General features: G+C 46.9%; 1 protein-coding gene across 6 annotated transcripts in view; it reads right to left on the bottom strand.

Annotated features, from left to right (window-relative positions):
• The window catches only part of Mgat5 (alpha-1,6-mannosylglycoprotein 6-beta-N-acetylglucosaminyltransferase), a 288,136-nt gene that overhangs the window by 158,467 nt on the left and 104,960 nt on the right, over positions 1-24,709 (bottom strand). For all 6 annotated transcript variants that reach the window (XM_039091088.2, XM_017598934.3, NM_023095.1 and 3 more), the window contains 1 exon segment: positions 11,693-11,854. In XM_039091088.2, the coding sequence (XP_038947016.1) occupies positions 11,693-11,854 (162 nt within the window).

Below are 24,709 nucleotides of genomic sequence, written 5' to 3'. Positions count from 1 at the left end.
CTGGAGCTGCAGTTAGACATGGCTATGATTTGCTCAATGTGGATGAGAAGAACTGAGCTCTGGTCCTCTTGAAGCTCAGCACGTGCCCATGAGCGCTGAGGTAACTCTTCAACCCCCACGGCCTCATTTGGGATAGAGTCTCATACACGGGAGCTGTTCAGATTAGTGCTTTTGTCAAATGACACAAGCTAGGATCATCTGGAAAGAGGAAAACCTCAATCAAGAAATACTCTCAACAGACTGGCCTATAGGCAAGCCTAGAGAGGCATTTTCTTGATTGACGATTGAGGTAGAAGGGCTCAGCCCACTATGGGTGGCACCACCCCTAGGCAAATAGTCTTGGGTGTATTCAAACAAAACAAAACAAGTTAAGAGAGTTATGCAAACCAAGCCAGCAAGCAGTGTTCCTCTATGGTCTCTGCTTCATATTCTGCCTGATGTTTCATTCATGATGCACTACAAGCTCTAAGCTGAAATAAACCCTTTCCTCCCCTAAGGTGGTTTTGGTCAGCATCTTATCACATCAATAGGAAAAGCAATCGAACACACAGGAGCAACCCTGGAACTCTCACTCTAGAGCAGAGGACGACATTGAACTCCTGACTCTATTGCTTCTACCTTCTGAGTGTAAGGATCCTGACAGAAATGCAGCACCACACAAGGCTTACATGGTACAGAGGTCAGAACTGCAGGCTTCTGGCGTGAAAGGCAAGCCTGCACCACCTGAGCTGCCGCCCTGCCCTACATTTTTCCCACCTGAGATCGGAATGGACCCCCTTGCACTGCACCTCCCTACCACCTGTGCATTCACTACTGCTTGAAAATTATACCTCATCTCTTCACTCTTGAGCCTGAAGCCTTCCTCTTCAGCCAATACTGGCAGAAACTTTAGAGTTCCATTCAGAATGCTCCTCATGGGCAACTCTAACCTGTCTTTCTGGTTCCTCTTCTCCAGGTGCCCCAAGTATGCTGGGGAGGCTACTTCATGCTGTAAAGTCGATCTTTGGGGGGCATAATTTGTTTTCCCTGAGTCATTAAATGTCCCCTCTCATATCTTGATAATTATATATACACTCTGCTTCAAATTAATAAAACGGGTTTTCTTCTAGCCAACATTCTGCGATTTAAATCCATTGTTTCACAGTACTTTGTGCCGTCGTTATTCCCGAATCAGTGGCTCTATTATGAAAAGAAATAATTACCTTTCATATAAGCAGAAAGCACAATGTTTGCTGCCAAAACTGCACTGGTTGTGGGCCAGGAAAGGCGTTAAGGTCAGGATTCCAAAATAAGCGTTGGAAGCTTAGAATGTAATCTGTTTTGCTGGAGGTCTCAAAGACCAGTTGTGAAGCTAGACAGGGGACGGGGTGAGGCGGGCATCGCAAACAAGCTGCTCTGAAGCAAAAGACACTTACGTCTTTTCTGTGAGAGCAACACTGGAACCAGGCACCTACCAATACCAGTGTTGGTTTTTAAAAGATCTTATTTTTGAATTATGCATACGCGGGGAGCAAATGAGTGCGGGTACCTGCAGAGGTTAGAAGAAGATGCTGGATCCTCTGGACCTACCGTGAGCCACCTAATGTGTGTGTCAGGAACCAAATTCAGGCAGTAGGTGCTCTAACCACTGCCATCTCTCCAGCCCCTATTGGGTGATGGTGGTGGTGGTGGTGGTGATAATGATGATGGTATGTGTGTGTGTGTGTGTGTGTGTGTGTGTGTGTGTTTGCATGCATGGATATATGCATGTATATGTGTGTACATTCACTTACATTCACATGAATATGCAACTCAAAGAAAGACTTGACCTGGAAGGTTATTTTCCTCAGGTCCTATCTATTGGGTGGTGGTGATGGAATATGTGATATGTGTGAGGTTGTGCATGGCCAGGAACACGTGTGTGGTCTACGTGTGTAGTTGAGGACAGGAGTGTTCTATTACTGTCCAGTTTATTCCCTTGAGACAGGGTCTCTCACTGAACCTGGAGCTAGGCTAGCGGGCAGCAAGCCCCAGCTATCGTCCTGTATCTACCATCATAGCACTGAAGTGACAGGCACAGGCACAGCCATGCCTGGCTTTCTACATGAGCGCTGGAGATTTGAACCCGAGTCCTTGTGTTTGTGCAGCAATCATTCTTAGCCACTGAACCATCTCCCTAGCCCATCTTGCTTTTTTAGACTGACCTGGAGCTGGTCAAGTAGAGTAGCCTGACTAACTAGAGAGCCCTGGGTATCTCTCTTCCGGTCCATTCCTCAGAAATGGAATCACAAGTGTGCACACCCATGCCTGGCTTGTTTGCTTGCTTCTTTTCCCTCCCTCCCTCCCTCCCTCCCTCCCTCCCTCCCTCCCTCCCTCCCTTCCTTCCTCTTATTTATTCTTTTCCTTAACATAAGTTCTGGGGATCAAATCTAAGGCCTCAAGCAGCACTTAATCAATTGAGCTATCCCCCAGCGTGTGTTCTAGTTCTTTATGATTAAAATCATAACATCCTTATAGAATAAAAACCACACCAACATCGGGCACCTTCTGCAAGGAAGGCATACTGCCCTGTCCTCAAGCCCTCACTGCTGCCTTTCAAAGAACAGAACAGAAAGCCACCGTGGCGCATGTTCATGTTGGGCTCAAAAGGAAAGCACCTGTGATCCCACCTGTCCCGGCCAGACACAGCATGAAGGGGTTGTGGGGTGGGCCACTCCGCTGGCCAATCCCTGACCCTGAGAAAGTGACCTGGTGAGCAGCAGCCTGGGCAGGGAGCTGGGACACTTTGGGTGCTACTTCAACACAAGCACTGCTTGGGGCTCACAAACAAGGAGGGAGCACAGGTGTAACTTAATTTCAAGGTCCATTAGCAGCACAGAGCAGGGAATTGCACTGCTAAAGGCAAGTCCTAGAACCCAGCAGGGACCTCTTTCAATTTCCAAGTGGTAAGAACAATAATTATGGTGATTGTTTTTCAGAACAACATTGAGGTTCAAACGCACTTCCCTTCCCAAGGAGTGGGAACCCCAACGTTTGTGGCAAATGTGATTTGAGAAATGGAGGGCTTCCTCAGAATCAAGTTGGATTAAATACCAAAACAGCCAGTGAGATGTGCCTGAACACTGGATTTTGTGACTGTGTTTTCCAACTGCCCCTGCAGCTGTAGTGAATATAAGACTCATGCTCATATTACATTCTTTGCTTTTTATGGGACAGTCAGTTAACAGCAGCCACTCACTCAGCTTCTGCATGAGAGCAAATGGTTATTGTTAATGTAAGCATTGGGGTTAAAAGTCACTGCCAGCTTGATGGGCTCTAGAACCATGTAGAAGACAAGCTATGGGCATGTCTATGGGGAAGTTTCTACATTGGGTTAATTGAAGTGGGAAAACCCAGCTAAATGTGGGCAGCACCAAGGAGACAGTGAGCTGATCACCAGTATCGCTCTCCTGACGGGATGCAAGGTGAGCAGCCTCCTCATGCTCTACCACACGATTTCCCCACCAGGAACTCCCAAGCAGTGAGCCAAAATGAACCCCATATCCCTCCTTCCGTAACTCCCTTCCTAAGTTGTTTTGCCAAAATGAGAAAAGTAGCCAATACAGTTAAGTAAACAAATGCACTCGTGCACACACCCACGCCTCTGTTGTAGAGCACCATGTGGTGTCCTCTCTTCTAGGATGTGACAGTCTAGACGTACAACTATCATGCTCAGTGGAGGGTTCCCAGCATTGAATCACCGATGCCAAGCTCGGTCACAAGCAGCAAGACAGAGAGTCAAGTGGCATCTACTGCAGTCTGAGAAAGGGAAAGGAGATGTCACATTCTGCCATCAGGTAGAAGGTGAACAGACACGGTGAGGAGTTCATCCTATAGAACCCGGCCCGTGCGATCAGAGCCTCTGAGTTCCTTCAGCAGGTCAGGCTTGGACCATGGTGGCACGGTGAGAGTGAGCAGCTCTCACGTCAGGAGGGAGCATGGACACAATCACGCCTGTACACTTACACTGCCCACCCTCAGCCTGTCCCTGAAAGACCTGCCCAGCCAATGCTCTGCACGGCATCCCTTACAGAGCTAGAGAGAATCAAGACATATAACAAGTGTATGACCGAGCAGGCATATGTATGAAGGTGCCCGGGTGAAACCCGTCACTTTCAACATGACCCTAAAAGTTAAAAAAAAAAAATAAAAAAATAAAAAAATAAAAAAATAAAAACACATAGAGAAAGAAAATTTTCTTTTTTCTTTTTTGGAAGCATGGTATGTGTGTGCATGCATGTATGCATGTATATGTGTGTGAGCATGTACATGTATGTGTGTGTGTGTCTGTGTGTGAAGACAACCTCGGCTAGTGTCAGTCTCTTCCAACCAAGACAAGCTGTCTCAGGGACGTGCATGCTTCCACCCCTGGGCTGTTTAGGAATCAGACTTAGGTTCTTAGGGTTGCAGAGTTGCCCTTTTCCGATTGAGCCACCCCCCAAACCGTTCCCCACGCCCGCCCAAATGTCTTCCTAAAAACCAAAGCATCATTCGCTTGTGGTGGGTGGACCTTGAACTGGCTGGGACTGTGCTCTACCATTCAGCAATGCTCCCCTGGCCCCAGGAAAGAAGAAACTTGACAAGGGAGCATTCAGGCGCCTGCAGAGGACAGGCCTGGGTAAATTAACTTCCCTTGTGATTGACAGGAAGGGCGGGACTTTTGTGATCTGTTCTTTCATTCCTTGGATTTCTCTTCCTCTCCAACAAAATATGACTCACAAATATGATTTTATTATTATTTTAATAAAGTTCAGTTTCTACCAAAATTTCCCTACGGACACATTAACTCTGGCAGAACAACAACAACAAAACCCAAGGGTGATAAATTTGGGGGAAAAAAGTCACAGAGAATACAACTAAACAGACCAAGGAAGGGATACGTATACAACACACACACACACACACACACACACACACACACACACACACACACACACACATCCTTCTTTTAAAAAAAAAATCCAGTGAACACTCTTTCAACTGCTATGGTGCCCAATTTCGAAGCAGTTTACAGTCATAAGACATAAGAGTAAGCAATCAGAAACATCAGCGACACCAGAGGAAGCTGTAAAGACACGCCAGGGAGAGCGTTTCTGAGCAATTACCACATGTCTTCATGCTGGAAGGAAGAAAGAAAAACCTCACTTCAGTCGGGTTGGAACCCCATAAAAATGAACTCTCTTACAGCTCTCGAGTCGTTGCTGAGATGACAAAAGGGCTCTGAGGACCAACAGCACAGTCATGAACCAGCAAAAGCAATGGCAGGCTAGTCATGGTGGAGAGTTATTAATGCGGGACTCTCATCCTCCTCTCCAGCAATCTGTCTGTAGACACGGGAGGCAGTTAAAAAAACAAACGAGCAGACAAAAACCCATGTACTAGTTAACTGACAAGACAGAAAGGAGCCTCCAGCATCAGGGGGAATGAAGGAGGCCATCCAGAAAATCCATGTGCATTCCTAGGGATGCATCTGTGCAGAGGGACCACATCACAGCAGCTAAAGCAGCAGACGCTAATACAGAGAAAAACCTCTCTACCAGAAAGGCTAATAGTCTAGGAAGCTCAGCTCTCCTTTTCCAGGACCTTTCGGAAAATGAAAACATCTCTGTTGTAGACTGTGGTGGTTTGAATAAGAATGGCCCTAAAGGTGAGCCATGTTTGAATACTTGGTCCCAGTTGGTGGAACTGATTGGGAAGGATTAAGGGATGTGGCCCGCTGGAGGAAGTGTGTCCCTGGGCACAGGCTTTGAGGTTTCAAAAGTTCGTGCCATTCTCTGTCAGGAGATTCTTAGTTAGCTCTCACTACCTTCTGTTTGTGGATCGAAAGGTAAGCTCTTAGCAACTACCACAGCACTATGCCTCCCTGCCGACTGCCATGCTCCCCCGTCATGATATTCATGAACTCTAAAGCTCTGGAATTGTTACTCCCAGTTAAGCACTTAACTTTTTAACTTGCCTTGGTCAGGGTGTTTTATTACAATAATACAAAAGTAATTAAGCCACAGACTTGGACCTATGTGATGACTTGCAGATAGAAATGGGAGGTGATTAAAGCACAACCTCTTTCCTATAAGCTATTAGAAGAGTACAAGTTGATCTTGACTGTCAACATGATGGGCTCTAGAATCTCTAGGAGGCACGCTTCTGAGCATGTCTACAGGGGAGTTTCTAGGCTGGGTTAACTGAGACCTACCCAGAGAGTAGTATCATCCACTGACTGGGCTCAGAGTGCACCAAAAAACAAAACAAAACAAAACAAAACAAAACACAAACCAAAAACAAAAAAAAAAAAAACCAAAAACCAAAACAAACAAACAAAAAACAGGCTGAGCAGTAGCATCTCTCTCTGCTTCCTGACTGTGGATATCACGTGACCAGCTGCTTCATACTCTGTTGCTGTCCTTTCCCGCCATGATGGACTGTGCCCTCAAACTGAGCCAGAGTAGGCCTTCCCCAGTTAAGATTTTTTTTTTGCCAAGTACTTTGACACAGCGTGATTACATAATTAACATGAAGGGTGTAAGTGGCCTTGTGGACACAGTGCTAATAATGGCTCCTTCTGTTCCCAAATACTTAAACTCAGTAAAGCATGTCAAAGCATGTCAAAGTACTTGCTTCTCAAGTACTCAAATACAAAACAGATTAAGTCAATGTATGGACCCTGCGGGAACAGGAGAGTGACAGACACCAGTTGCACAGTTGCTCTTAGCCTCCTCTCTTTCCCGCCCCATTTTCTTGAGGTCACAATGCATTGCTAGGAAGCTTCTCTTCCACAAGGTTCCTAGGCCCCAGTCCTAACCAGCTCTAGAATGTAACTTCCTGTCGAAGCCCTCTACAATCATCCTACCTCACAACACTACCACACTGCTATTTTATGTGTGTATATCCTTTTCCTATTATCTAGTAAGAACACTGAAAGTTTGGAGTGTACCTAATACATGAACACAAAGGTGGGGAACACGGGTTGATTAATAAAAATTTAATTTGTGGGCTAGGGATGTGACTCAGTTAGTTGAGTGTTTACCCAGAGTGTACAAAACCCTGGGTTGCCTCCCCAGCATACCATAAACTTGGTGTGGTACCACAGGTCCCACCACTGGGAAGTAGAATTGCTGGTGTAGTGGCACACACCTTTAATCCCAGCACTCGGGAGGTAGTGACAGGCGGATCCCTCGGAGTTCAAGGCCAGTCTGGTCTACAGAGTGAAGTTCTAGGACAGCAGGGACTACAGAGAGAAACCCTATTTTGAAAACCTAGATACATTAGATGATAGATGGATGGATGGATGGATGGATGGATGGATGGATGGATGGATGGATGGATGGATGGATGAATGGATGGATGAACGGATGGACAGATGGATGGATGGATGGATGGATGGATGGATGGGTAGATAGATGTTAGGAAGGAAGGAGAGAGAGGGACATGGAGGAGATTCAGCTCAGTGTCTTGGCTGCATAAGACCAGTCTAGGAAACATGAGGCCAGGTAGTGTTTTGTCCTATAGTCTCTGGCATTTGAATACTTGGTCTCCAGTTGATGGCACTGTTTGGGGAGGTTGAGATGTGGTCTTGCTGGAGGAAGTGTGTCACTAGGTGGGCAGGCTTTGAGCGTTTAAGAACTCGAGCTATTTCTTGAGAACTCACTCTACTTCTTGCCTAGGATTCAAGATCTGAACCCTCAGCTTCTGCTCCACCCCATGCCTGCTGCTGGCTCCCACACTTCCCCGCCATTGTGGACCCGATCTCTCTGGATTGGCTAAATAAACCATACATAGCCTGTCTCAAAACAAAAGAATTCTGACCCTGAATTCACTCCTACTTCTTAAATTAAAAAAAAAAACCAACACCATCCTGATTCTTTTCTTTTTAAAATTAAGTATATGCGAGTGAGTAGGTGCACTTGAGTGCTGATGCTCACAGAGCCTAGAAGAAGGCATCAGAATCCCCAAGAACTGGGGATGACTATGTACAGGTGACTATGAGTGGCCTGACATGGGAGCTGGGAAATAAGCTTGGGTCCTTCACAAGAGAGGTGCATGCATTTAATCAGTGTGCCATCTTGCCAGCCCTTCATGCTGGTGTTTGCATTATATTAAATCCACTAAATATTAGAGGCACATCCATGGTGGCATTTAAAGATGCTTCAATCCGAGTCACTAGTTTCCAGAATGAGCCCCTCAGACCCTTGTCAGCTGAGTTAAAGGAGCGCAGGACCCAGGTCTGGCAAGCATTCCGTTTGAAAGCGCTTACACCATGGCATTCCTGAGTTCACCCACGATGCTATGCCCTGGGATCTGATACTCAGGAAAAGCGGCCTCTCTCTATACCCTGGTCACAAACTTAGACAGTTAAAGGCCACAAGGTCACACAGAAGGAAGAGAGTGGTGGCATGAAAGTCTATCCAGATCATGGGCTGACAATAGGAAAACAAGCCTAAAAGCAGAAAGAGAATATCCTGGGGGTTTAGAAAACGGCCCAGTAGGTAAAGTCTCAAGCCCATGAGGGCTTGCATATACATGTAAAAGTGCACCTGAAGTCTCAGAGCTGGGTGGATAGGGACAGGGGGAACCTTGGAGTCAATCAGGATAGCCTAATCAGTGATCTGACCAATGAGAGACTCTGTTTCAAATAAAACTAAAGGCAATTGAGGAAGACATCCAGTGTTGACTACAATCTCCACAAGTATGCAGAAGAGTAAGTAGTGTGTGCATGCACAAACACACACACATACACACACATACACACATATACACACACATACATACACACATATACACACATTCACACACACATACACACATATACACACATTCACACACACATACACACATATACACACATTCACACACATATACACACATACATACATACACACATATACACACATTCACACACACATATACACACATTCACACACATACATACACACACATTCACACACATACATACACATATACACAAACACATATACACACATACATACATACACACATATACACACATTCACACACACATACACACACATTCACACACACATACACACATATACACACATTCACACACATATATACACACACGTATACACACATTCACACACACATACACACACATACACAAACACACATACACAAACACATATACACACATTCACACATACATACACACATATACACACATTCACACACATATACACACATATACACACATTCTCACACACACATACACATATATACACACATTCAACACATATTCACACATATACATACACACACACACACACTAATGGGGGGAGAAAGGAGGAGGATGAAGAGGAGGAGACACTACACAACTTTCAAATCAGATAACACAGAAGCATGGTGAAGTCAGGAGCTCTCCACATGCATTCCCCAGTGGGAGTGGACACTGAGAGCACAGCCGGGAGAGGCACAGCGCCCACTTATTAATAAGCAGCTCAACACAGTGGGAGGTTTCCTTGTCTAATTACAGAAGCTGCTGGAAATGGCAGGGAAGAGAGGATTTATGGCCTACATGACACTGTCTCCGTGTTGTAATTAAAAGTTATTTTTAACACTTTGGTGAGATACTGAGATTATTAGAAATATAGTTTGTGAATTAAAAGTTGAACAATGGCAAAAAGCCAGAGAAAGTGGTAATTCGCCCAGCTTGCTTAATGCAAAGCATTAACTGTTTTGACACTGAGAGGTAGGAAAGAGGTAGGGAGAGGAAAAAAAAATCCCTCCCACTTTTCGGTCCACGAGAGAAGAGGTCCATGCCGCAAGAAAAGAAGGGAGAGGAAGCAGCTTTTATGCATTGGCTTGTTTGTCGATTATATCCCAGTGTGGCCTGGAACTGGCCCTGCAGCTGTGGATGACCTCGAGTTTCTGATCACACTACTTCCACCTCCTAAACACCAGTGCAGAGAGTGTGGCACGCACTGCCACTTCCGGTTTCAGGCGGCGCTGGCGATAGGACCCAGGGCTTCATGGATGACTGGCGAGCATTCTGCCAACTGAGCTCCATCCCAGCCCCCTAACGCTGGATCCTTACAAACTCAAAAGTAGCATAGCTACTTTTAACACAGCATGTATGTCTGTGTGCCGTGTGCATGCCTGATGCCTGAGGGGGCCATAAGAGGGCGCCAAATCCCCTAGAACTAGAGTTACAGACAGCTGGAGCCATCATGTGGTTGCTGGGAATTAAGCCCAGGTCCTCTGGAAAAGCAACAGTATTCTTAAGAGCTGAGCCACACCCATCTCCCTTAAGTTTATCTTCCAATCACAGTTAGGGGATACCACATTTGACAAGTCCAGACAGCTTGTTCACACCACTTATCCAAAGTGCCCCACCATCATGCCCTACAGTGGGCACTACAGTCACCCCTTTGAGGATTTAGGGCTCCCACACAAACAGGCCAGGGGTGGACTCCAAGGTTTTGCGATGAGAGGGTGACCGAATGCAAGCTGTGGACAAGCCTTTGGTAGAAGACTTAAGTTTTGCTTTTAGCCATTTCCCTCCTCTTGTCTGAGATCCCAGTGTGAAGAAGGGGCCAGGTAGGGTACATCCCTGTGGAGATCACATGACAGGGCCCATGAGTGTTCATGGCAGCTGGTCAGAAGGATTTTCCACCTCGTGTGGTGCTCCACATGTACACAGAGGCAGTTTGTACGGTGGCAACTGTGCCTTAGCAAGGCAGGGAGAGAAGCTACCACAGGCAGTGAACAGTAAGTCACCTGACTTCCAGGATCTTAGGGTTTCTAGCTATCATTTTGGCTACCTAGTGTTCAGCTTTATTTCTTGAGATAGGCTCCCACACAGCCCAGGCTGGCTCCCACATAGCCCAGGCTGGCTCCCACACAGCCCAGGCTGGCTTTCATACAGCCCAGTCTGGTTCCCACACAGCCCAGGCTGGCTCCCACACAGCCCAGGCTGGCTTTCACACAGCCCAGGCTGGTTCCCACACAGCCCAGGCTGGCTACAGAAGAGGACCTTCAATCCCCGGTCCTCCTGCCTGCTTTATGCTTCTTCCTAGCTTGCCAGAGTAATATCTGTGTAATGAGAAATTATCTTACATTCTTCCATTTTTCCCCTTTTTTTCCATATGAATTTAATCATTCATTTGTATCTGCCCACAGCCGATGAGAATTTAAGTTCTGTGTTACAAAGCAGCCCTATCTTACTGTCTGTTAACATTCTCCCAGCTTTGGCCCTTACTTATTTTAGTTTTGTCTTATAGCCCAGGAGAGCCTCAGATTCACTGAGTAGCTAAGGATGACCTTGAGATCCTTAACGACCTCCGCTCTCAAGTGTTGGGATGACAGGACTGCAAGCCCATATCCAGCTCACTAACAGCTAGCAGGCTTTTGCTACTGAAAGGAGTTGGGAACGGAAAGAACTCTGGCCGGAGCTTTTCTGATAACCTCTGCATTTCACTTCATCTATGTTCTGAATCTTATCAGCACGACCCAATTCTAGGAGCTCTTTATCTGCATGGGTGTCAGAGAATCCACCAGCTATTCTGAGAAAATCGCAAAAGTGTCCCAATATCTGTTATTAAAAAAATAAATAAATGCAAAGCTAGCCTTCACGGCAGTCATGTCAAGTTTATGGCATTTTGATTGCTGTGGTTTTAGGAAGGGTTCAATCCCACGGCTGGGTAGGGAATGGCCATCTTACCTGCCACATTAATTTTCTCCAGTGACACCAAGCTGGGGACAGCCGTGGTGGAGTTGGTAGAATTCGCTCCTGTGCCGTTGACAAGATTGTCCACCTTGGACTCCAGCTTGCCGATGCGCTGCAAGATGTTATCCAGCAGCACGGCGAGCGTTTTCTTCAGATCTGCGGTAGGAAAAAAGAAAACTGAAAACTTCTGCAAGCTCTGCCACGTGTGGGCAGCCTGTGGCCTGTGTGCAGCCAGGGTATGGATGAGCACGGCCCAACACAAATGCATACACTTAAAACACCGGGAGAAAATTTTTGCAGCATTTTCTTCTGTAACTTTATCGTAGGGTACCTCAGCGTGAACTCCGTAGAGGAGAATCTTTGGAACTACGATGTAGGAAGGTTGGACAGAGGCAGGGGAAATGGCCCAGTGGCTAATACCACTTGCTGCGTGAGCACGAGGACCTGAGTTCAGATCCCTAACATTAGCCTGGGATCCCTAGACCTAGGGAGTGAAGGGCTGGGGAGCAAAGCGAGAGCTGGGCTTGCTGGCTGCCGGTATGGCTCTGGGTTCAGTGAGAAACCTTGCCCCAAGGGAATAAGAGGGAAAAAGGAGACAGCATCGTCCTTTGGTCTGCCCACCCACACACATGTGCATACAACATACGTCTGCATGCACACACGTGCGAGCACATGTGCGAGCATACGTGTACACACACACACACATACACACACACATACACACACACACTCACACACACACTGAGGTGGGGGCACAGCAAACAATGCCACAGTCTGGACACGTTCTCTCTGCCTCTCTTCCTCTCTCATGCATAGAATAAAACTGGAATTTGGGCTGGCAGTGCAGTTCATTCCACAAGAATGGGGTGTGCACAAGATCCTGGGGACCCTCCTCAGTACCACAGACAAGCCACAAAAGTTGACAAATGTTTCTGAAGTGGCACAAATGGTCTCCCTTAAAATGAGCACATCTTAGCGATAGCAGGAACTACCTCCAGTCAGGCCAGAGTCGAACAAACAAGCCAGTCTGTGTGAAAGCGACTCTGATACTGTAAGAGCATTTCTAGACACAGGTCCAGAGAAAGGGACCTTTGCCACTGCCCAGCTCACCTCAGCGCTGCAGGGATACCTCCCCCACATGGTACTGTAGCTAATGACACACAGAAATGACCTGAAGATGTGGCCCAGCCTCAAAGCAGCCTCAGAATGAAGTTCACTGTTATTTTTACTGTCTGGCGTATTCTATTCTGATCTTTTTTCCCTTCCCTATTTGACACAGGGTCTAAGGAACTCCAGGTTGGTCTTGAACTTACTACGTAGTCAACAGTGACCTCAAACTCTTGACCCTCTTGTCTCTACCTGTGCTGAGATCACAGGTATGTGCCATCTCACCTGGTTCTACATGGAACTGGGGTTGTATGTGGCTAGGCGAGCCTCCTACCAGATGAACGACGTCCTTGGGCTTAAAATTTTTACTATTCTTTTAGGATTTCACTCATGTATGCAATGACATATGACCATATCCACACATACTTCCCCTTTCCAACTTGCTCTCCTCCTCTCTCCCCACCCCTCTCTTCCTCCCTCTTTCTGATAGACCGCTATGTCTAATCACTGGTGTTCATATGTGCATGGGTGTGAGGCTGCCTAGCTACAATGGTCACACACACTCTCAAAGGAGACTAATTCTCCCTCCCCCAGCAGCTAGCAACTGGAGAGCACTTCCCTCATATATTCCTGAACAATTCAAATTTTCAAAAGCAGGTGTATTTCTGTTGGTTACTGGTGTGAAGTCCCACATTTACAGCCATGCTGGAGACCCCAATGTAACTATAATCACACAGTACTCTTGATGTTCCTTCCCAAACTATCACGGCACTGTTCGCTGTGTCTACGCCCCTCCTTCGTCCTACTGACTTTACCTAGCTAACTCAATACACCCTATATGAACACCCTATAGACACAGGGACTAGATACTGTTTAATTCCCAATGACAGAGAACTAAGGGACAGCCAGGGTAGGACAGGCCACCTCTTCATAAGCACCTAGGACCTCGCTGCCACCATTTCTAACTTGCAGTTTCTGAGCCTATGTGTCAGGCACTGGCCTCCTGTGCCTCTGCCATGTCGTCTCACTAAGCTGTATCCCAACCACACTGGAGGGTTGTGGATGCCATTGTACGGTAACATGTCTACCCACACAACCCACCATCACTGAGCAAGGGTGACTGACGATGAATCGGAGACTACCAGATAAATCAAGGGATTCACGAGTTTGTTCTATTGTTTTATTTTCAAGCCGAGGAGATGGCTGAGTTTATAAAGTACGAGTGCCTAGGTTTGGACCCCCAGAATCATGTAAAAATAGTCAAAGATAGACAGATCCCTTGCGGCTCACTGGCCAGCCAGTCTAGCCTAGTTGGGGGGGGGGGCTCCAAGTTCACGGACAGATCTTAACTCAAATGACACAGTAGAGAGTAACAGAAGACACCCAGTGTCTTAGTCAGGGTTTCTATTCCTGCACAAACATCATGGCCAAGAAGCAAGTTGGGGAGAAGGGGTTTATTCAGCTTATATCTCCACATTGCTGTTCATCACCAAAGGAAGTCAGGACTGGAACTCAAGCAGGTCAGGGAGCAGGAGCTGATGCAGAGGCCATGGAGGAATATTTCTTACTGGCCTGCTTTCCCTGGTTTGCTCAGCTTGCTTTCTTACAGAACCCAAGACCACCAGCCCAGGGACGGCACCACCCCCAAGGGGCTGGGTCTTCCCATCCTTGATCACTAAATTCCCTTACATCTGGATCTCATGGAGACATTTTCTCAAGGGAGGCTCCTTTCTCTGTGGTATCTCCAGCTTGTGTGACACACAAAACCAGCCAGTACACCCACCCTAGAGTATGTGGCCTTCACACATATGTACACACACGTGCACAAAAAAATAATTAGTAAGAATTAGGTTTGTATATCTGCCTTTGGGTGGAACCCTCAGCATCTCTAGACTTGCTACTGGGGTGGGCAAGATCTTCTTGCTAGATGAGGAAGAAAGTTCATTTCCAATTAAAACAATACTAAGAAGCCATTTCAAAACAGTATATCAAAGATTAATATATATGTATATGTATATATCAAAATGACCTACATGTTGCTATGGGTTGCACAGGGCATATTTGGAGGTCAGAGGGCAGCCCAGATACTGTTGCTCAGAAGCCTTCCCTACTCTTTTGTTTTGTTTGAGACAGGGTCTTTCATTGGCCTGGAGCTGCTACATAAGCTAGGCTTGCTGGCCAATGCGCCTCTAGGAATTCACCTAGCTCCACCTCCCACCTCACCTCCCTTGGGTTTATGGGTACAAGATGCCATGTCTAGTTGTCTGATCAAACATGGGTTCTGGGGATTTGATCTCAGGTCCTCACACATTCGAGGAAAATGCTTTAGCAACTAAGCCAGATACCTCTTCAGTCCCATTTAAAGATACTATTAACAACAAACACAATCACAAAGGAGATGGGGCTGGAGAGATTGCTCAATGGTTAGGGGCACATTCCACTCTTCTGGAGGAAGCCTAGCTTGGTTGACTGCATCCACACTGGGCAGCTCACCTGTAACTCTAGCTGGAAGAGACCCGACATCGTTTCCTGAACCCCATAGGCATGTACACTCATGTGGTTCACATACATGTGAAGAAATACTAAACATGAGACAAGAAATGAGAGAGGTGGGAAAGAGAAGAGGAAGGAGGGAGGGAGGAGGAAGGGAGGAGGGAGGGGGAGAGAGGAAGGAGGGAGGCAGGAGGAAGGGAGGAGGGAAGAAGGAGGGAGGGAGGAAGGAGGGAGGAGGGAGGGGAGACAGACAGACAGACAGACAGGGTAAGGGTGAGGACAGACATAAAGATGTCTTTACAAATACACACAGTACCCAGTACACACACGATAGCACTCACTGAATGAAAATGCTTTACATGAGCAAGTTAACAAAGCAGATAAACTATCACCTATAAGAACAAACAACTGTCCTCCCGTAAATTATAGCTCCCCGGGTGATAAAAGCGTTTCTCACCTTTTTAAAGAGGTGTGAGAACTGCTAGCAGCTTTATTAAAGCAGTTTTGAGCAAACAACAGAAGACTGGGCTATGTTGTATTTAATGGTAATCCATTTAAGGGCACTGTACGATGCAGAGTGGTTCTGATGGAGCTCAATAAGCAAATGAGGACACAAAGTCTATCTTTATATTTACCATGATGTTTTACGGTTATAGTAGCAGTAAACTGCCCTCAGCAGGATTACAATTCTAACTACTAATGAACTTCTAAATTTTCCTTTGTACTTCAAAGGCCTTGGCAGAAAAAAACTGAAGCCCAGCATCACTACCCATATTTCCCATGTTCCCAAAATGCACTGCACACAACGAGGATGGGACCGTGCGGTTGAGGACATCTGGAGCACCCCTCTGGGGAAGGGAGCAAGGCTGCTTTTCAAGCCAGGGCCTCTTTGGTTAGAGCTGAGGTCAATTAGACAGCAGCGGAACAGGTGACCTCAGAGCAGCTGGAAGTTTTCATTTCCAGGAAGCCATGACAGCACAGGGCAGAAAGGGTTAGAAGGCTCAGCCAAGAACGGGATGGCGAGGGAGTTAGCATTGCTGTTTCTCTGTGAGGGTCGATGTTGCTACCAGGTTCCCAGGTGCTGAGAAGGCAAGCCTCTCTGTACCTCTGTGAGCAGGGGTTGTGCATTAGGTCATCGGAGGTCAACTTGGTGTCTGAGAAGGGCCCTCAGAGGAAACAGCGGCTCTGCTGGTAGAGGAGGGTTCATGGATGATTACTTAGATCCTCAGGAGAGAATGGCAAACCATGATTTCTCTCATCGAAGCTATCGGAATTTGGGAAATTAACCAGAAAGGCTGTATATGGGAGCTATTATCCTTCCCCTGCCCCCATGTGCCCTGGGCCATGCTTGACTCCTTGGATTCCACTTACAGCCTCAGGACAGGAGGCAGAGACAAGAGAATCCTGGGAAGCTCAACATATTGGCCTGAGGAACAAGGCATGATGCCTCGAACAAGGACGAAAAGGAACGTCACCAAGGTTGTCCTTGTCATCTGATTTCTACATGTATGCTATGGCATGTACTTACATAAGCAGGAAAATACGTGGGCACACACGCACATACACACACGCACCCACAGGCACATGCACATGCGCATGCACACACACATACACTCACGCACAACACATACACAGACGCACGCACAAAGGAGTGGGAGGAGGAGGGGTTGGGTACAAAAGCAACAAAACAAAAGCAGTTATCACTCAGCCTGCTGGTACTCAGTGCATTCATCTGTGGCATTGATTACCAGGCCCCGTTTTAAGAAGGCTCTGTAAAAGTCAGCCAAAGGTTTTGGGTGAGGCCAAGGCTCACAATTCACCTGTGAGCGACTGTGGCTATATTTCAGTGGCACAGAAGTGACTATACAATGAGCCAAGGATTTATATCCAAGCTGCCCCAAATAATTTCCTTCTCTGCTTGGCTCCTACCTCAAATCCCTTTCTGCCATGTCTGCCCTGAGAGATAGAACCAGGCAGGAACGCAGCTCAGCTGCCTCGCTCACAGCACCAGGGAGCAGGCAAAGACATGGCACTAATGAGAGAGGAAAGTGCTAATGAAAAGAGAATTAACTTCGGCCTCCTAGAGCCATCAGCTGCTGGGAACGTCAAGTCCCATCACTTACATACCTGAAAATTAATTTTAAAATGACTTTTCCATGGAAAGACACTATAGTCGTGTGTGTGCATGCGTGCATGCGTGTGTGTGTATGTGTGTGTGTGTGTGTGTCTGTGTGTGAAGTTGTTATTTATACCGGAGGAGAGCTGGGAACGAGTCAAACACTGCAAGAGAAACACTGGGTCACATTATCCAATCTGTACGGTAGGCGGAATCACTAGGCAGAGACGGACTTTGCCGCATCATCTGTGTTTGCTGCCAACAGCAATTCACATGAGTTCAATAACGATGTGGCTATCAAATGACTTAACAGCACGGAAAAACAACACAAAGACAAGCTTTCAGTTGTATATAAATACAACCCTTATTTCTAAAAAGGAGCATGTCCACGTATACATTCGTCTATGCACATAAATGCATACATACATACACACACAGATATAGACAGACACAAAGACACACACACATGCACACACGCACACATGCATGCACACACATGCCAGCATTTTTAAAAGATTGGGAGAGGGCTGGGAAGGTGGCTGAGTTGGTAGAGAGCTTGCCTATCTGCACAAAGCCCTGGGCTGGGCCCCCAGCACCACATGACCTAGGTTTATCTGTGTACGCCTGTAATGCCAGCATCAGGACACAGAGGATTAGAAGCACAAGGTCATCGTTGGCTACATAGTGAGTTCTAGGCCAGCTTGAGACACCTGAGACCTTAAAGGCAGGCAAGAAGTAAACCTTGTTATCACTGGTAAGATCTGGATCTGGAACTAAAGCTTTCTATGAGTTTCCATTCTCTGTATTTCCTCAGATGCTCTCAATTTTCTATAAAACTTCACACCATCTTTAGGCCACACAAGTCTAAAATGCCATTTTAAATTTGCAGGCAGTACAGTGATCTCTACCCTCAGATGACAGCTTTAATATGAAGTGAAAAGACATCTCTCAGAAACATCTCGATGGCACACGGCTTTACTCATTTTTTCCCTGCCACAGGGTCTCATGTAGTCCGTGCTGCCCTCAACTCACTCTGTATCTTGTAGCGTTGAAGACGACTTTGGACTCCTGCCTCTACCTGTCTAGTGTTGGGGCAACAGATAAGCACCACCATATCTATTTTGGTTTTTAGTTTTGGGTGGTTTTCTTTGGTTTGGTTGGGGTTTGTTTGTTTTGTTTTGTTTTGCTCTTTGCATGTGCTAGTGTTTAAATCAAAAGCTCTCTGAATGCTACACTAGCAGCCTCTTAGTTTCTCAGTCCAGTTCCTTCAATGACAGACTGTAGCCTGTAGCTGAAAGAAATCCTTTTCTCCCCTAAGTTGTGTTTGGTCACTGCAACAGAAACTAGGGCACTCCAGAATCCAAAGGTTGAACATGTCTGCCATTCAAGCCTAGGTAACTGATGGAGGTTCAACCAGGCCAGTGTGGGTAGTAACAGTAATAAAGGTTTCCCACCCAGTTTGGTATGGGGATAAATGCTGTTCCTTCTGATCCCTATAACTGTCCCATGAGTTGAAGGAGGTCACATCCTGAGGCTCCTCACTTGCCCAAAGTCACCCATCTGGCATGAAGCAGTCTTGTCTCCCAGCCCACATGGAAACAGCCTCCAAGAGCTTTGACAATAAACAGTTGCCACATCACGATCCCCCATAATAACTACTTGGGAGTATCCTGGATGTGGAGCCTACATGGAATTTCTTCCACTTCCTGCCTTGCTAAAAACAGGACTGTGATTCTCACTTTCATCCAGGCTGTCAGGACACCACACAGATAGACACAGAATTGTGGTGACGGGGGATGGGCGCCACTATTCATTTCTAGTTCCTACTACTTGCTTGACAAAGCCTGGAAACAGAGACCAGGAGTGTTTGCTATCTGCCTGCAAGAACAATGAATTCATGCTGTTAGGTGGCCTAAAAGTTAGGAAGGATGAGAACCATGGTGGGTGGCCCTCCTGTGAGGAGGTCTGGCATACTTCTCAGAAGCTGTGAGTGAGCAAGGGAGTAAAGAAGATACAGAAGCCAGAACATTGGAAAACTCTCATCTGAGACCCAGAACAAGAGTGAGGAAGACAGGGAACTCCTGAGGGCTGGATCACTGTGGTATGAGGTTTGCCCTGCTTGTTCTGAGAGGAAAAAAAGCATGGTGACACAGGTGTGAAAAGAGACATGGCACCCTCTGAACGGTAAGAAGGGCCTGAGACGCATCCCTTTCTCAAGGCCAGTGTTGGAGAAAAGGCTCTACAATAGGGAGAAGGAAGGGTAGGCCCCATATTCACTTGTGGGCATGAGACACACCATGCTGTCTGTCTCCACAGTCTTCACACTGGGCTGCTGTATGGCTCCAGAACTTGGCCTCCCTTTGATAGAACTATGTGGCTGAGTGTCCAGCACAGCCCATCAGGAAATGAATGCCTCAAAGCCCCCAAAGACGTTCATTTTTAGGTTCCCAGGGTGCCAAGCAGTCCTTCCCTAAACCGCACCAGCTGTATCCTTGGAGAAAGCAAGGTCTCCTGAGACAAGTCCTGGAGCCTATCTTCCTCCTACCAGTCTTGCTGCAGTAACAATGTATTTTTCCTTCAAGGCCAGGGACTATGCTTTTACCACAGTCATTTCCCATGGGACTCCACAATGTCCTAGCCTTCACATGACAGCTCCCTTGGTCCTATTGGTAACAATAGGAAGACAAAAGGGGGAAGAGGGTGGTGGGAGGCACTTTTCTAGACTTGCAACTTTGTCTCACCTCACCTTGTTTTTTTCTCCTAGGACAATGGAAAGAGAGGTCTTGTAAAAGCTCTTATGTGCAGCTCAGAAAGTCATCTGGGGATGTGCACTCAGGGTGGCGCCAATACCCTAGACATAAACATCCAGGCTGGAGAGGCACCACCAGCCAAAGGCACTTAGGGCTACACAATCCAGACTGCTGATCAAAGCCCAGAGCTAACTCCCTTACCTGACTGACACCCACAATGCAGTCCTCCAAGGGGCGCCGGGGCGCCTCCAGCATTCATTTCCACAGCAACTCTCTCCTTCATACATTCACACTGGGCTTTTCTCCCCCACAGCACGTGGACCCTCCAGTATCCAGTGTGCATCTGTCTCCTGCTGGGCATACTCTGTCCAAGCCACCCCTTGAACCAGCCTTCCTTTTGCCCTTCAGTTACACAAACACTTCCAGGATGCTATCCCAGGACCTGTTTATTAGATGCCCATCAACAGATGCGTAGATAATGAAAACAGGACATACATACACCAGGGGATTTCATTCGGCTGTAAAGAAAAATGGAAATCGTGGGACAGTAAGTGGACCTGGATATTACTATACTGAGTGAGGTGACTGCTTCTTCCTCTAAAAACAGAGCCTAGCTTTCAATGTGTGTGTGCCTGTGTGTGTGTGTGTGTGTGTGTGTGTGTGTGTGTGTGTGTGTGTGAGTATGAGTGTAGGCTATGACACTGGAAAGGGGATCATGGTGGGGGGGAAAGGTGTTGAGGCTGGGGGAAGGGTAACAGAATAGGTGACCTAAAGGCAGAAAGGAGGCTATGGGGGAGGGGGAGGGATAAAGGGAAACATGAGGAAGAAAAGAGGGGAGGAGAACCATCAAAAGCAAACTTTGAAACTATCATAATGAAACCTAATAGTTTGTATAATAATTCAAATACATTAATTAAAAGACACATTCAGAAGAGGTGGCTTCTCTCACCACTCGAGGCAAAGAAGTCCCTGGGGCTTCTTTTAAAGGTGCCTGTGTGCCTGCGTGTGTGTGTGTGTGTGTGTGTGTGTGTGTGTGTGTGTGTGTGTGTGTGTGTGTGTGCATGCGCATGTGTGTAGAGGTGTAGGTATGAATACTTGAGTGTAGGTGTCTTCAGGGGTCAGGGGGAGACCCTGGATCCTCTGGAGCTGGGGTTACAGATGGTTCTAAGATACCAAGTGAGGATGCTGGAAGAACAGGCAACTCTTAATTGCTGAGACATCTATTTGGTCCCTCTAGGACTGTTTATAAACCAAATTTGCCCTTTGCCAATTTTCTACAAGGAAGAAGCGATTATTCTCTGACATTGCGCTCCTATTATTAAAGGCAGGGCATCCACGGCAGTAGAAGAATCCTCCTACCATAAGCACTGAAGCTGCTTAGGCCCAGCCAGCACAGATGGACCCAACAACAAGCCAGTCTCTGAGGAGGAGAGCCAGTCAAACGGACAGTTCAGGCCAGCAGAGTCCAAGACAAAACAGGCCATAGAACCCAAAGGCCGAGAGAAACCGGACAGCAGGAAGGTGGTCTGGGGGTGGGAGTGAGAAGCTCGCAGCTGTGTTAGTCTGAACTAGGAACTTCTCTGGAGTAAAGTACCCAGCATCCAGCGAGGCAGGAGGACATGAAAGGGTCACTAAGAGGTAGCAGGACTACAGATGGGGTAGCACTGTGCTGAATTTCCAAAACGAGAGCACAGAAGTGGCCCAGGTCTGACCTTAAGGAAAAGAGCACCACCTGGATTGGGAATGTGGGGCAAGCAGCCCCAGAAAGACTGGGTCACCTCAGAAACAAAAACAGCATTGACTGAAGTGAATGGCAACAGCCATGACCCAGGCAGGCCCAGTCCATGCTGGGCTGGCCTGAGGTAAGCAGGTGTGGCTGGGAGGCAGGAGCCCACACCCTGCACCCCAAGGATGAATGCCCCCACTGTTCTGCACAGGCTGCTGGGGACTTTCCAGCAACACATTTGAATGACCGAGTCCCAGAAGGAGTTCAGAAGTCTTTCTTCATTCTGCTTTCTGTTTCTTATTCCTTAAGAACTGAAATAAGATAAAAAGACGGGAAAAACTGTGAGGACGTGGGGAGAAAGGAGCTCCTCATGGTTGAGCACGGTTGAAGCCTCTCATGCCCAAATCAAGAATTCCAAAGCAATTCCTGTACTGCAAAGGGTGCTAACATGGAGACTTCTGTCACATACAGTTATTTTATAACAGGGGATGAGGCTGAGGCCTGAATGTGTATGACCTCAGATACAGTCTCATCTCCTCCAGTGACTAGGACACTTGTAGTCTCATAAGCTTTCTTTACAAAATTAAACAACAAGGAGGATTTGGCCACAAGCTGTAAGTTGCTGACTTCTTTTCATCAAAAGAATCCCGGGTAGTTGCTGAATCCCTAATGACCAGAGAATGGGCTACAGTGACCGAAGAAGGCAGAAATCAGAACGTTTTAGAAGTTTCAGTTCTGTGAAAGGAATGTTGGTGTCATCATGTTTCTAAGTAATCGAACCTGTTATAAACAACTGAGAGTGGCCATGTTCCAATAAAACTTTATTTATACCAATAAGCAGCAGTGCGAATTTGGCCCATAGGCCAAACCTTGCTCAACACCGTCCTAAGATCTATAAGCTCGATTGTAATGAGCCAGGAGTCATTTAAAAATCAACTATTCAAATTCGTCAAGCAGCGAAGCTCTGTTTACAGCACACCAAGATGCGCTGACTCTTCCTATGGGAATGGGAGGGGAGGCTTGTCACTTTCCTATACTCTGACACAGATCCTGAACACGTAGGACCAACTGTTCATCCATCCTCTCAGGGCCATTGTCTCCACAGTACACCAAACACGGTCTGTATCTGCAGCAGACAAAAAAGAGTGTGCAAGCAGATGGCCCACACAGCCCAGCTAAGCCGTACAATATGCCAAAGTTTCAGTATCTTACCTAAGACATGTAGCTCAGGCTGGCCTCCCAGATTCCCGTGTAGCCAAAAGTGACTCTGAACTCCTGATCTTCCTGCCTCCACCCACCGGAGCTGCCTACCTGACACTGTCACCAGCGGTGGCAAAACCAAGGAGAGGTGGGGGTCACCATGATGTCTCTCCAGACTCTCAGGACTAGCACTAGATCACACCGTAGCTAACACCACCCTGCCACCACTTAGTGGCTAGTGTGTAAAATCCTAAGCCAAAGGAACAGTGAGGTTGCCAAACTCAAGACTCAAAAACAAACATACCAGTCATCTACTTTAGAATGCATTTGTTATCGTCATATTTGTCGTAACTAGGGGGAGGCTACTGGCATCTCCTGTTAAAAGCTCATACTATGTGTGCTAAGGGTCTTTAAGGGTCAAATTGACACAGTCTATAATGGCCTGAAATAAGATTCGATCAAATAATATTTTCTTCTCTCTCTCTCTCTCTCTCTCTCTCTCTCTCTCTCTCTCTCTCTCCCCCACCCTCTCCCTCTCCCTCTCTCCCTCTCTATTCCTAGCAGTCTCAAGCTGTATAATCAAGTTACTTAAGCTCGAGTCTATGAGGGAGGCGGGCATCAAGTCAGGGAGTGACCGAGCAAGCAGTGTTCTTTCATGGTTCCTTCCTCCAGGCTCCTGCCTCCACTCCCCTCAATGATGGATTAGACTCTAATCTGGAACTGTAAGTCAAATAAATTCTTCCCTTCCCTAAGTTGCCTTTGGTCAGACTACAACTTATGACCAAAACAGCAAAGAAGAAAGTTAAAACACTGTGTAAATAAGATTGTACTGAAGTGGATTTCTCTAACCTAAAACATCAACAGGACCAAGCAACCCTGTCTCAGGAGACCTCACCACAGGACGGTCCCAACACCTCAAGTGTATACACTCTAGTAAGTTCTAGAAACTCAGCTCCAAAGACCACTTTTATTGGCCTGTCAACATGGTGGGAGAAAATCATGTCAGACTTGCTGATGGCTCCTTTTCACTGTTTGCTGACATGAGGGGAAAGGTAATAATTACTTTGCTAATTCCCCAAAAGGGAAGAACTGGAATAAATAACTCCTCTAGGCTCCTACAGATGCAATGTCCTGCGAAGACAAACACATGGCTGAAATTGCAACACAAGACTGAGATGGGTATGTATCTGTAAATGCACTTGTGTGTATGGGGGCACACATGTGCATGTGGAGGAAGCCAGAGATTACCTCAACTGTCATCCCTCAAACACTATCCACCTCATTTGTCTTTGTTTGATATAGGGTCGGCCCACTGGTCTGGAGCTCAGAGAGTAGGCTTAGTTGGCTAGCCAGGGCCTCCCAAGTGCTGGGATTACAACAAAGATTTGTTTTTAAACATGGATACAGGTCCTTGGGTCCTCTTTTGAGCTATTTCCTGGGTGTTCTCCCTCTCTCTTCTCTCCTCTCTCTCTCTCTCTCTCTCTCCCTCTCTCTCTCTCTCCACACACACACCCCTCAGTCTTGTGTTAGAATTTCAGAGGTGTGTGTGTGTGTGTGTGTGTGTGTGTGTGTGTGTGTGTGCAAGTGCGTACACAGCTAAAAGCCTAAGACCAGGTGCA

The sequence above is a fragment of the Rattus norvegicus genome, chromosome 13 (genome assembly GCF_036323735.1).
Source record: "Rattus norvegicus strain BN/NHsdMcwi chromosome 13, GRCr8, whole genome shotgun sequence".
Classification (NCBI taxonomy): domain Eukaryota; kingdom Metazoa; phylum Chordata; class Mammalia; order Rodentia; family Muridae; genus Rattus; species Rattus norvegicus.
This window is presented reverse-complemented; position numbering and strand designations above follow the sequence as displayed.